Source organism: Rattus norvegicus, chromosome 11 (genome assembly GCF_021556685.1).
Source record: "Rattus norvegicus strain SHRSP/BbbUtx chromosome 11, alternate assembly SHRSP_T2T, whole genome shotgun sequence".
NCBI classification, from domain to species: Eukaryota; Metazoa; Chordata; class Mammalia; order Rodentia; family Muridae; genus Rattus; species Rattus norvegicus.
This window is the reverse complement of record NC_141544.1, coordinates 78,382,887-78,395,689: the sequence shown is the minus strand read 5'-3', so window position 1 is coordinate 78,395,689 and position 12,803 is coordinate 78,382,887. Positions and strand designations below refer to the sequence as shown.

The window sequence follows — 12,803 nt, the reverse complement described above, 5'->3', positions numbered from 1 at the left end:
GGTAGTCTTGGGTAGCTTTTGGGCTAATATCCACTTGTCAGTGAGTGCATACCATGTGTGTAGTTTTTTTTTTTTTTTTTTTTTTTTTTTTTTTTTTTGTGATTGGGTTACCTCAGTCAGGATGATATTTTCTAGTGAAAGAATAAAAAATGCAGCTAAGAAGTCAGAAGTTTAAAAAAGCCCCAAATACCTCAAATTCCAGACCCTGCCCTCTACCTGTACTAGCCGACCATAAAGTTAGATTAAAATCTTAGAGAATAATCTTGAGAAACAGGGAGCTCCTCCTTGTGATTTTTCACTGGTATTCTCGACACTTTCCAATGATGCCATCCCTGCCCCCTTGGGTTGTGGTTTCTCCCTTTAAATACCCTTTCTCCCAGCCTCTCGGGGTCGAACTCCACTGTCCCTGCGTGGGATATGAGTCTCGACCCCAGTGCACTGGTTCCTATCAATAAACCTCATGTTTATTACAGCAAGGACGGTCTCACGTGAGTTCTTGGGGGATTGCATCATCCCGAGACTTGAGTGAGGGTCTCCCCGCTCCGGGGCTCTTTCATTAGTTCCATCCTTTTGCCTATGAAATTTTATGAAATCATTGTTTTTAATAGCTGAGCATACTTTGTTGTGTAGATGTACCACATTTTCTGTATCCATTTTTCTGTTGAGGGACATATGGATTCTTTCCAGCTTCTGGCTATTATAAATAAGGCTGCTATGAGCATAGTGGAGCACGTGTCTTTGTTATATATTGGAGCATCTTTTGGGTATATGCCCAGGAGAGATATAGCTGGGTCCTCAGGTAGTACTGTATCTAATTTTCTGAGAAACCTCCAGACTGATTTCCAGAGTAGTTATTCCAGCTTGCAATCTCACCAACAATGGAGGAGTGTTCCTCCTTCTCTACATCCTTGCCAGCATGTGCTGACAACTGAGTTTTTGATCTTAGCCATTCTGAATGGTGAGAGACGGAATCTCAGGGTTGTTTTGATTTGCATTTCCCTGATGACTAAGGATGTTGAACATTTCTTTAGGTGCTTCTCACCCATTCGATATTCCTCAGTTGAGAATTCTTTGTTTAGCTCTGTACCCCATTTTTTAAAAGGGTTATTTGATTCTCTGGGGTCTAACTTCTTGAGTTCTTTGTATATATTGGACAAATTTAATTTTCAAATATGAAGGCAGAGTTAACATTCTGGGAAACTGAAGGGATCAAGGAGTGTGTTTCCCTGACAGTCACCAAAGCACCTACAGCAAGGATAGGGTGGTACAAACCTTTATCCAATTGCAATGAAGGTATAGGTTTTATCACTTACTGCAGAGTTTCTACTCTGAACCACGAACACTGTGCTCTCCTTGGCAGCAGGTCAATTTAACATTGGAAGGATACAGAGGTTACCATGGCCCTTGCTCAATGATGACATGCAAATTCATGAAACATTCCATATTTAAGAACAATGGTCTAGGAAGTAAGGTCAACACAATACTGAGTAATGAGGGAGGAAAACAGTTATTTGAAGAAAGTTTCTTTATTGATGGCCATATCTGTTTACAGTGAGAGGAATCAGGTCACTTTAGAATTTGCTGTTTAGAAGTAGGCCAGTTCATCATTCTTGGTTTTGTTAGTCTGGTAACCAGTCAGTTTCAAATCACTGTTTTCAGAAAGACCCTTGAATACTTTTATGTGGGTGAAACAATCATGTCCCACATCCATCTGAAAGATATAAAAGAAGAAAGAAAGAAAGAAAGAAAGAAGGAAGGAAGGAAGGGAAATTATTCACATGGATCTCCATTGTATGACAAATTTTCTTTCTTGTTAAGATTTAACATGCTAAGGTCTCCTGAAACAACACTTCTGGCCCAGGCCAAGACCCGTGAATTGAACTTCTATCAACTTGTACGTTAAGAAAAAGAGCAGCTAACAGTGTGGCAGAAAACATATTTCCTAGATGTATTTTGAATACCTTTTAGAAAAAGATTTTATTTAATTTATCTGTACTTAAGTGCATCACATGCATGCAATACCTAACGGCATCAGAAGAGGGTGTCAAATCCCTCCAAACTGCAGTCAGAAATAATTGTGAGCTTCTACATGAGTGCTGAGGCTCAAACCCAGGTCCTCTGCAGGAGCCTGTATGCCTACGCACTAATCCATTTCCCCATCTGGGTTTTGTTTATTGTACTTTTCATTAAAACCTTGGCAAAATTACATCCCATTTTATTTTCTTGATGCCTGGAATAAGAACAGAGGGTAGCCTATATCTTTGGTGATTCTGTTTTCTGACCTCTAAGCTGAGTTTTGTTTTATGGATTTTTTTTTTTTTTTTTTTTGGTGAGGATTAGGTAAAGAGGGGTGTGGCTTGCTTGTAAAACAGTACTTGGCATATCCTAAGCCCACCTTAGGTTATTATCCTCACTATTCAGAGTAGGGGATTATTAGGCCTAGGGGAGGAGATCCTGGGATCATATTGATTTAGAACAGGTGTGAACAGGTTGAACAAGCAGAACAATGGAACAATGGTCAATCCCAGGACAACCTAACACGGAAGCCTATGGTCCTCTACTGCTCTCTCAGTGGGGGTTCAAGATAGACAGAACACTCTACTAGTAACAAATGAAATCTAGAGAGTGGCTGAGAGCAATGGGGTTAGCAGCCAACCTGCAGGAGGGAAGGAGGGAACTAAGGCTCAATAGCAGAATAGAGGGTGAGGGTGAGAGCCAGAGGTGGGGGTTGGGGGTTGGGCTAGGGCTTGGGAGCACTCAATCACATTGAAATAGTGTGGTCAGAGGAAGAAATTCCCAAGATCATTTTCTGATGACATTTTTAAAAAGAAATATGTGAGGGAGTTAATATGACATATTCATATTTGGATAATCAGCTATTAAAATGATCCCAATTTTGGTAAAAAATTTCCTATCTTTCAATATAATCATTTTTTTTCTGAATTTTTTTTTTTGTCAGATGTGAAGAAAGATCACGGAAGGAAGCAATCCCTTCTGAGGACACAGCTGGGGTTCACTCACACGTTTCTTCCGGCCTGGAACACACCAGGAACTCCAATTTGTTTGGACTGAGTTGGTCTAGTCCTAATATACAACCCAGCATTGAGAGTAGCTCATGTCGAGCTGGCTAGCTCTGCTCCTGTCATTAAAAAAACCAACCAACCAACCAACCAACCAACCAACCAACCAACCAACCAACCAAACAAACAAACAAATTAAAACATATAGCTTAAGTTTTAAAAAGAGAAACAAATGTAACTGTGCCTTGATACAATGACAAAGCAGGGCTGGTAAAGGGGCTTGACTGTTCTCTTTTGAGTCAGGATTGACACTGTTTAATAAAAAGAGATAAATACAGCTCCTATTTATTATCCACAGTTGAGTTTTTGAATTGGTTCCCTTGACATTGGTTCACAAGAACATCAAAATGTTTTTTTCATTAGAACCTAATCAGGAAACCATTTAATTTAATTTTTGATATAAAATTTCTTTTAAATTAAAAAAAAAGTGTGTGTATGGGTATGTGTCTGTGTATGGCTATGCACACCTAGGATCAGGTGCCCTTGGAGACCAGAGGTATCAGCTGGAGTTATAAGTGGTTGTGAGCCACCTGATGTGGGTGCCGGACACTGGGTTTCTGCACAACTGCACTCACTCTTAACAGTTCCTAAAATGTATTTTATAAAATATTATGTCTTTATACTGTATTTGGAGTGCCATCAGTTGGACCTGCTTGAATTGTAAAGAGAATTATTTGGGGACTGGAGAGATGGCTCAGCAGTTAAGAGCACTGACTGCTATTCCAGAGGTCCTGAGTTCAAATCCCAGAAACCACATGGTGGCTCACAATCATCTGTAATGAGATCTGATGCCCTCTTCTGGTGTGTCTGAAATACACACATACATGTACTTACATATATGAAATTTAAAAAAATTAAAAAAAAAAGAGTATTGACTGCTCTTCCAGAGGTCCTGAGTTCAATTCCCAGCAGCCACATGCTATTTATAATGGGACCTGTCGCTCCCTTCTGGCATGAAGGCATACATGTAGACGGAACACTCATATGCATAAAAATAATAAAAAGGATTATTTAAATTATATTAATAACTACTCATTTAAAGGATTAAATTGACTTGAATTATTCTTTCAGCTAATGATTGAAGTCCTTTTTAGGTGCATTTCATTTGACACACAGAATTAAGAAGTTATAAGGTGGAAAATATTCTAAGGCACTAGCCAATTCCCATACCCTAAAATGTTCGCCTCCACATCCACCTGACAGAATAAACAACCATGGCTGCAAACCAATGTCTGACCTATGTTACACCGTCTTTTTTCTACAGGGTTTTGCATTCATGAGGAAAAAAAGGTAAACATTCTGCCATCCAATAGATTTGGGAGTCTTCCACTTGCAAGTGTCTTAATTAAAGACCAGTGCCAGAAGCTAGAGTTGGGGCAACAGGAAACAATTGCATCAGTGCTTGAGGGAGGTCTGGGTCTAACCTTAATGAAGTAATTGATTCCAGCGACAACTTGAGTTTTATACTCAACGGCTTCGAATTTTTCATATTTTTTGTTGGTTTGCTCTTCAAGCTGTGCTTTGACCTAATGAGGAGAAAGAAAGAGATGGTGTTAGGGCTGTGTTGACTCAGTTTACATGAGTCACAAATCTGGGGACCTTGTCTTGCTGAGAGTGCTCAGAGATGATGACGAGTCTTGGCTGGCAGCTCAAGCCTCTAATCCTAGAACATGAAAGACTGAGGCAGAAGAATGTCATTCAACAGCAGCTTGAGCTATATAGAAAGTTCTAGGCTACTTGGGACTAAAAATTAAGATCCAAACTAAACTAAAAGTGTTGCAATTTCTTTTTTCCCAATAGAAAAATCTTTACACAGGTTAAAAAGTCAAATTATATTGCATGAGGCTGAATAATATCGTCGCTGCAGTATTACAAAATAGTCATAGTTTAAGGCCAACCCAGTAGCTAAGCAGGTAAAGTCCCTTGCTGTAGGATGATGTCATTATGCAGATGAAGGCAGATACAAGATAGAGCGAGGCCTGTCATTGGACGAGATGGAAGGATGGGCGGGAGAAAAGTTTTAGAGAGGAGGAGGAGACTGGAGCAAGGGAGGGAGAAACAGCTGAGAGAACATTGAAGCTGATGTTAAGATTCCTCTCTGCACATTTACAAGTTGTTATGAATATTCTTAAGGGATGAATGTGTACAGGGCTTTGTATATCTAGGTGGGCAATTATATCTTATCAATTGGATGAGAGGTTATTGTGCTGTGTGTTCTTTCATGTGGTGATTTAATTGAATTCAAGAGAGTGTGGGGTGGTTGGAGACGTTGGGCCGCCACGGAATTAAGATGTGTATGTCTGGCACGGTGGCAACCCACCTTGGGAACTAGATGGGTAGAGAGATTGTTGCCAGGCTCAGAGAGTAGCCATTGGTAGTGTGAGATGGGATAGAGCAAAGCGGGTGAGAGGCTTTGCTGACTGAGATGAAGACATCTAACAGATGTCTTGGGGCACTGGGGTGCTGGATCAAGTGAGGGGTAAAAGATACCTCCTTTATTTTAATTTTATTGCAACAACTTGCCACTAAGAAAGTGTGACAACCTGAATTCCATCACTGGGACTCACATGGTAAAAGGAGAGAATGCATTCTTGAACACACACACACATACACACACACACACACACACACACACACACACACACACACACACACACCCATGGCAGGGCACGGAAGCTTACATGCTCGCATTGCTGAAAGGAGTTAGTCTCACATTCAGTGTGTAAACCTTTCCTGAATGTTATGTATCCACCCTTTCTTCAGGTGCTCAGCTAGACCCTATATGCTAGGATCCGTTATGATCACTAGGCTCAATTTCTGCTAATAGCCAGGCTCCCAGGTTTCCACCAGGGCTGAGAATGGAGAATAGCTCACATCTCAGGATGGAGGATATTGAGTGTAAGGAGGAGGTTGGGGTCTAGCTGTTAGTCATACAGATCCATCAGGTCCCCTGCTCTCTTGACTCAGCCCTCAGAATTTCTGGTGTTGCCAATGCCAGCCATTAATAATCTAATACAGCTGTATTAGAGCTGCTGTTTGAATCTCCTGTGTGAGCTTGGTCGTGTCTTCCACAGCTCAGCCTCGATCTAGACGTCTCTCAGTTTCATCTTCTTACCTCCATTCATAGCCTTCAGGTAGTGTCTACTGATTTCCTGTTGCCTTTCCCATGGGTGTATTTCCCACAATTCTTTCCTACTCCTAGAAGGAAAACCAATTCTGTCTTCAGTATATCTTTGAGGACTCAATATATCCTCTCCATTGGCAAGTTGATGCACTGCTCTCTGATGAAGCATTTGGGTGCTTCTAGCTTCAGTCAGGCCCCCCAGAGAACCCAGAATTTTTTCTAGACCCTCTGAATTCCTCCCCTCAGTGGGGAGATGTTTTTAATCCTTCTTTGCTGGTGCCTCCGTTGACTGTTAAAACTGTTTTCAAATGTGTCTGCAGACTGAGTTCTCAGATTCTGTTAAGTTCCAACAGGCACCACTTATTTGCCCCCAAAGCCTTCAGAATAGGTGGGATGGCAACAGTTGCTTTTTGAATTGGAAAATGAATCTTCAGGTCAGGGAAAAAGGACAGGAAGTGAGAGGGAAAAGACTGGACTGGCAGGAGGCAGGGTGCAGGAGAGGATCCATGGACAGCTGTCCAGAGAGAAGCTGAGCGGGAAGAGGGGTATATCTTAGGCTCTCGCCTCCTGATGCTTTTGAGTGGCCAAAGGAAGGATGCCAGTACTGGGTACCCACTGAGCCAGAAAAGCCTGATCTCTACACTAATCCCCAAACTGATTTATTAAGCATCATTTTACAAGGAAGGAACTTGAAAATCATTGATCATTGTCAGAGCAATTTAAAAACCTTTGTATGATAATAAGTTTCTGAGGTATGATCCTTCGGGTTTTTAGCCTTGGTAATTTTTTAATTTTGTTTTATTTTTCATGTTAATTATGTATCTGTGTGTGTGTATGCGCACACGTGCATGTAGGTACGCATGGGGTCCAGAAGAGGGCACCAGATCTTCTGCAGCTAGAGTTACAGGCAGTTTTGAGCTGTCTGGCATAGCTCCTGGGAACTGAACTTGGGTCCTCTCAGTATTCATGCACCCTTAACTGCTGAGCCATCTCTTTAGTCTGTCTTTTTTTTTTTTTTAAAGCCATACTGTAAGTGCTGATTTCCATCTCTCCTATTAATAGATCCAAGTTGCATTTTCTTTTTTCTTCTTTTTTTAAATTTGTTTTTTGTTTTGTAGACTTATTTATTTATTTTATGTATGTGAGTACACTGTAGCTGTCTTCACACACCAGAAGAGAGCATCAGATCTCATTACAGATGGTTGTGAGCCACCATGTGGTTGCTGGGATTTGAATTCAGGACCTCTGGAAGAGCAGTCAGTGCTCTTAACCACTAAGCCATCTCTCTAGCCCCAAGTTGCATTTTCTCCATCATACTTGTGTATGTCCAGAATTTTCTGGGGGAGAACTTATTTCAAATGCTTTGTTTTGTATCCTTACAAGCACTTGTACCTGCCTTGTGTCTGGTTCATTGAGGAAGATGCAGCCTCTCTCCCCTGTGTAGTAAGACTGATTTGTGTCCTTTCATCTTGGCGCTGAGTGAATCACCAGGAAGGGTACCAGAAGGTACACGAAGGCATTCATGGAGCCTGGTGTGACAGACAGGACTTGTGTTGTACCCAGTTGCTACTGTCCTTGCAGTGTCTGATGGTGACTGGAGACTACGCCTTTGTTACTTTGTCCTCCCTCAGAGAAAGAGGCACCTGATAAATACATTTACTCCAGAGTTGTTCCGGCTTTTCCAATTGCTGCAAATCTTGCTGAGTTGCTAGTTTTCTAGGATCTGAAGAATGGAGCCATGGAAGCATCAACACCAATGCACTTCCCCAACCTGCAATCATTCATCGGAGCAGAATGGATAGAAGGTACTGGGTGCAAGGTAGATAGACATTATTTAAGGAAATTTCCAGTAAGAAAAGAGAATTCAGAGGGCAGTATGAAAAAAAATGGTAAGGCTAGTGGGACATGTCTTGTGGACACTTGTCAACTGATATGTTTAGAAGGGAATAGAAAGAAGAACACACAGGACACAAGAAAATGAAGTCACTAGACTATGAGCAGAGGGAAAGAGAGCAGCGTAGGACTGAAGGAAATAGTTAGACCTGAAGCAATATGATAAGTTAGGGTGTTCCCTTGTCAGATTCCAGCAATTGTCTAAGCAGAGTAAGAACCTGTTGGGGGAGACCACGGAAGGCAGGGTGGGGGTGGGAGACAAGGGTAGAAGGTATAGACCTCTGGAAAACCAACAGCAAACAGAACTAAAGGGATGCTGTGCTGTCCCCGAGGTCCTGCTGGGACATGGATATTCTTGCAGCACACTGGAACTGTCTGTGGTTCTGTGACCCCCCAGGGCAGAAGTGGAGGAGGAGGGAGGGCAGAGGGAGTGATCTCTAATTGAAGATTGGAATGTAATGGATCACCGGATCACAGGAATCAGAGTGGAGGAGTACAGAAACACATCCATGCTGGACAGGTGACCAAGAGGATCTAGGCATGCTCTGATAAGACTGGAGGGTATGTGCCTTGAGTTTCTGGCATGACTGAGTGGCTTGTTCTCCACGGATGGGACAACAGAATTGACTGACCAGAAAGCTCAGGTTGGAGAGAAAGAAACATAAATCTGTAGATGAGGTCAATGGGAGCCATGACTTGCTAAAGCCCAGGGTGTGCCCAGCTGCACTGAAGTATTTGTGTGGTGTCCTGGCCAATGAAGCTCGTGCTTAGCATGTTCTTCAGGGGTGGTGCTCATCCACAGGTTTCTGAGGTGAAGATGAGCTTGTGCAGTGTGCACATACATTTGCATGTGTAACCACAGCCTGTGCTTCTAAAAATAATCCTTAAAATAACATTTCCTTCCTTCCAATAAACATACTTGGAATTCTCACCCGGTGGCCACTTACATAGACGATAAAAGAGCAACCAGCTGCAATCTGGAGTTGTTATTGCAAGAAGCTGTTCCATTGGCAGGCCACTGGACATGGTTTGGTTTTTCATAGGTGGGAATGTGCGTGCCTCTTTACTTTATGACAATCTTACTTCCCAGTTTACTTTGTAAATTTTCCTGAGGGCAGAGACCATTTGATGTCCTCCTTCCCTGCTAAGCGCCTCAGTGATGTCTAAAAAAGTCAACATTATTTTTTTCTTCTTATTTTTTTTCAAGACAGGCTTTCTTTGTATGGCATTGGCTGTTGTACTAGAATTCACTTTGTAGACCAGGCTGGCCTTGGACTCAGAGATCTGCCTGCCTCTGCCTCTGCCTCTTGAGTGCTGCGATTAAAGCTGTGACCACTGCCTGGCAATCATAAACTTCATCATGTGGGTTCAGGCACTGAGACACCTTGACTCCTGATAACCAGTGACTTCTGAAGGACAGACTTTAGAAATACTTGTCTCCTAAAGTCCTAAAGATCTTACATCCTCCCAATCCCAAAGCCTCTGCCTGCCATTCTGTGGGTTTGATACTCAATTCCCAGGGCATGAAAGTTCCACTTCTCTGTGGTCCTTTCCTTCTCTATCTGGGGACCATTCCAAATGCTCCCTTCCTTCCTCCCTGGTGGGGGTCTGCTAACACTCACCAGTTTCTCTTCTAAGACCACATAACAGTGGATTTTTGAAAATAAAAAATGTATCTTAAAATATTAAGGAATAAAAGTACAAAGTAAATGACAGGTAGTGGAGATTTTCTCCGGGCTCCATCAGGTTAATCCCCCATCTAGGGATACAATAACCCCCTCTGGCCTGACACTGTGTGGAGACACAACAGACCAGAATCTTAGAGGCATAGAATGAGTTTCCTGACTTAACCAGGACTTTCCTTAGTGTCTGCACTATGGTTCTCTGTGATTGGGAAAATGCTTCCTAAAAATACAGTTTACTGTCTGTTTCTCCACCTCGATACACTTTAGTGGGAATTGTCCCCTCAGGCTGTCTTCTGCAAGACATCTGGGAGCTGAGCCACCACCCTGTACCTGCTCACCTGACAGTAAAGGGGTTGGCAGTGCCTAATGTCCTATTTGGTCTTAAACCTATGATCATGAAAAAGTGCTTAATTAAGTTTTATTTTAATTTTCCCTAGATTTCTTGATTTCCTCTACATTATTTGCTCTGGGGGACTGAAGGCCATTTCTTTCAGTCCTTTATGTACCTTCTACAGTTTGTATCCTGATGCTCGATACCTTGGAGAGACTCAGGAATTGTCTCTGTGTTATGGTTCTTGACTATGCATCTCACATGGCGATTTAAGCTGAAGGATCTCACTTCTACAGAGACAGGAAGTTTGCTGCATTCCTGCAGAGCTCCCAGTGTGCTGAGACTGTGCACTGGGAAAGGACAGGTTAGTTTCTAATCTGGGTGACTCTTGAGCATCTTGAGTCTTGGGTCCATCATCTAAACGTAGGCTTGATTGCATCCTTGCCTGCCTGGGGGCTTTGAAGATCAGCTGAGAGGTGGGACAGAAATCAAGGCTTTCAAAACAGCAAAGCTCCTTCCCCGTGAGGTGACTTTGTTAATATCTATGTCTCTTTCTGCTTCTCTGAAGCTGCAAGAAGACAATTCTAAATTAATTTTATTACTGAGGATGTGGTCTACAGATGGTGTAATTATCAAGATAAGCCCTTCCGGTAGCTTCTTAACTTAAAAATTATATGACCAAACTACATTTTATGCATGTATGAAATTCTCAGAGAACTAATGAGAATAACATATTCAAAAATGTCCTAACCAGCAGGATGACACACTTCTGTAGTCCCAGATACTTGGGAGGCTGGAAGCAAAAGGATTACTTAAACCTGTGAGGTTTGGACCACTCTGAGAAATAGCAAGATCCGTGTTTCAAAACAACAGTTATTCTAGATAACCAGAAGATCAACTATTAAGAATCACTAAAATCTTTTAATTTCAAATGAAGTATTTCCCTGTCTATCTCCCCAGAGCCCTGGCTCCTGGAACATCTCAGCGGGATTTTTTATTTGAGTCAACATAAAAATCAACTGTTACTCATTATGTATTTGTTTTCAAAATAATTTTTATGCATGTTATTTTAGTTAGCCTTTTAGCTTCCTTCTTACAGGTGACATGGAAACGTTTTCCTTGGCATCCTATATAAGGCCCCATCTCCCCCAAGCCTTCTGGGATGAGAGATATTTCAGGTCCGACACGAAAGTAAAGTCACGGATAGGAGTGCCCACACTCCCAGAGACCTTGGAAGCTCTCTTCAGTCAGATCAGTATTTTATCTAGAGCGACAGGTGACTCATGTGCAAATTTAAGGTTGACAATACCAACTTGATGTGAGTATTCTAATGAAGGTATAAAGATTTAATATGCCTCAAAATAAAATGCTCCAAATATTTATTGAAATAAATCTATGAATGAGAACTATTTAGCCTTAAATATTTAGTCACTGAATTTTAGGCCTGTGACCCATCTAGAATGTTCAGTGTCCTAAGCATAAAGGCTCCCATCTGTTCTACTCACATAAAATGTGATGGCGCCTAGCGTGGTGGCACATGGCTGCAATCCCAGAACGTGAGAAGTTGAGGCAGCAGGCATACCTTGAGTTTGAGGTTACCCTGAGTTACCTGCAGGTTAGACCATCTAACAAGACCATATCTCAAACACACAAACACACATGTACACAAGGAAACAAACACACACACACAAACAAATAAACAAATACCAAACCAAACTGATCTTGTCTGCCAGGAAGACTTGGCTTAAGAGAAGAAAACAATGTGATGTAAGAAAATAAGGTGACACATTCCAAACCTACCTCCGTAATTTGCATACGTTTTACCTTTGTAAAATAAGTAACATGATTCATCTTTCTATGTAGATGATAGTCAAGCAACATGTATGAACTTGCTAGAAACACTGAGTTCCAGTTTGACTGTGATGGTTTGGTGGGTACAGCATCCTGGAATCAGGTCGGCGATTCTTAACAACTTTAGGAGCCTCCATATGTCAGCTTCAACTAGTGCAACTGGAAAATTCCATCAGTAATAAGAGCTCCTGGGATCAGACATGTGAGGCATAGAGACGATCCAGGGTGAATTCACCTTCAACTACTCAGAAACTGAGGCTGCAGCAGAGTGTGGCTTGGCCGATTTTATGCTTGGGGTTTTAAAATTTCTCTGCAAGGCTTAATGTTCCACTTTTAGGTGCTATAAAAGTCTGAACAAAATCTGTATTTCTGGTTTCTGAGATATCCCACACTCATAAGGTAGGGCAAAATTATGAATCAAATTCTGGAAATTTGTTGTGTGGATCAAGTGTTTTTCCTGAAGTCCATCGACTCACCTCGTTAGCAATCTCCTGGATTTCTGGGGTAGCAGGTCTGGCCGGTGTCAAGCCTCCAGGCATCATCTTGGTGAGTTACTTCTTTGCTGGGCAGGATGCTGAGAAGAAATGATCTGGCATGCAGGGAGACTTAGGATTTTAAAGGTATCCACAAGCTCCTCCTATGTAATGTATAATCACCACAGAATCTGAGGGAATGGGGAAGTGAGCGTGGCCTCAGGCAAGTCTTACTGAGAGGAAATGCTGAGTGGAGTTGGAGGGATGAGGTGGTGGACATGATCAAAGAGGTGTGCCCAGGACTCAGGAATGGTGAACATGGCTCCTCCCTGCACTCTCTGTGCCAAGAAGGTCATCCTGTTGTGT

At 42.0% G+C, this 12,803-nt stretch overlaps 1 protein-coding gene and 1 pseudogene across 1 annotated transcript; one reads left to right on the top strand and one right to left on the bottom strand.

The window, feature by feature from the left end:
- The first annotated feature begins 1,348 nt into the window (after positions 1–1,348).
- On the top strand, positions 1,349–1,449 carry LOC120095712 (U6 spliceosomal RNA; annotated as a pseudogene).
- A 62-nt stretch (positions 1,450–1,511) lies between these two features.
- On the bottom strand, positions 1,512–12,541 carry Csta (cystatin A). The gene is made up of 3 exons (NM_001105876.1): positions 12,441–12,541; positions 4,505–4,606; positions 1,512–1,711 (listed from the first exon to the last, which is right to left on the bottom strand). Exons 1-3 carry the CDS (start codon positions 12,504–12,506, stop codon positions 1,586–1,588), a joined length of 294 nt encoding a protein of 97 aa, NP_001099346.1. The 5' UTR covers positions 12,507–12,541; the 3' UTR covers positions 1,512–1,585.
- Between the last annotated feature and the right edge of the window lie 262 nt (positions 12,542–12,803).

What these genes read in the sequence shown, in the direction of transcription:
- Csta (NM_001105876.1), bottom strand. Translation starts at nt 12,506, where the DNA reads ATGATGCCTGGAGGCTTGACACCGGCCAGACCTGCTACCCCAGAAATC. An exon ending in TCCAGGAGATTGCTAACGAG is followed by an intron (nt 4,607 to 12,440) that starts GTGAGTCGATGG and finishes TCTCCTCATTAG; the next exon opens with GTCAAAGCACAGCTTGAAGA. An exon ending in GAATCAATTACTTCATTAAG is followed by an intron (nt 1,712 to 4,504) that starts GTTAGACCCAGA and finishes TATATCTTTCAG; the next exon opens with ATGGATGTGGGACATGATTG.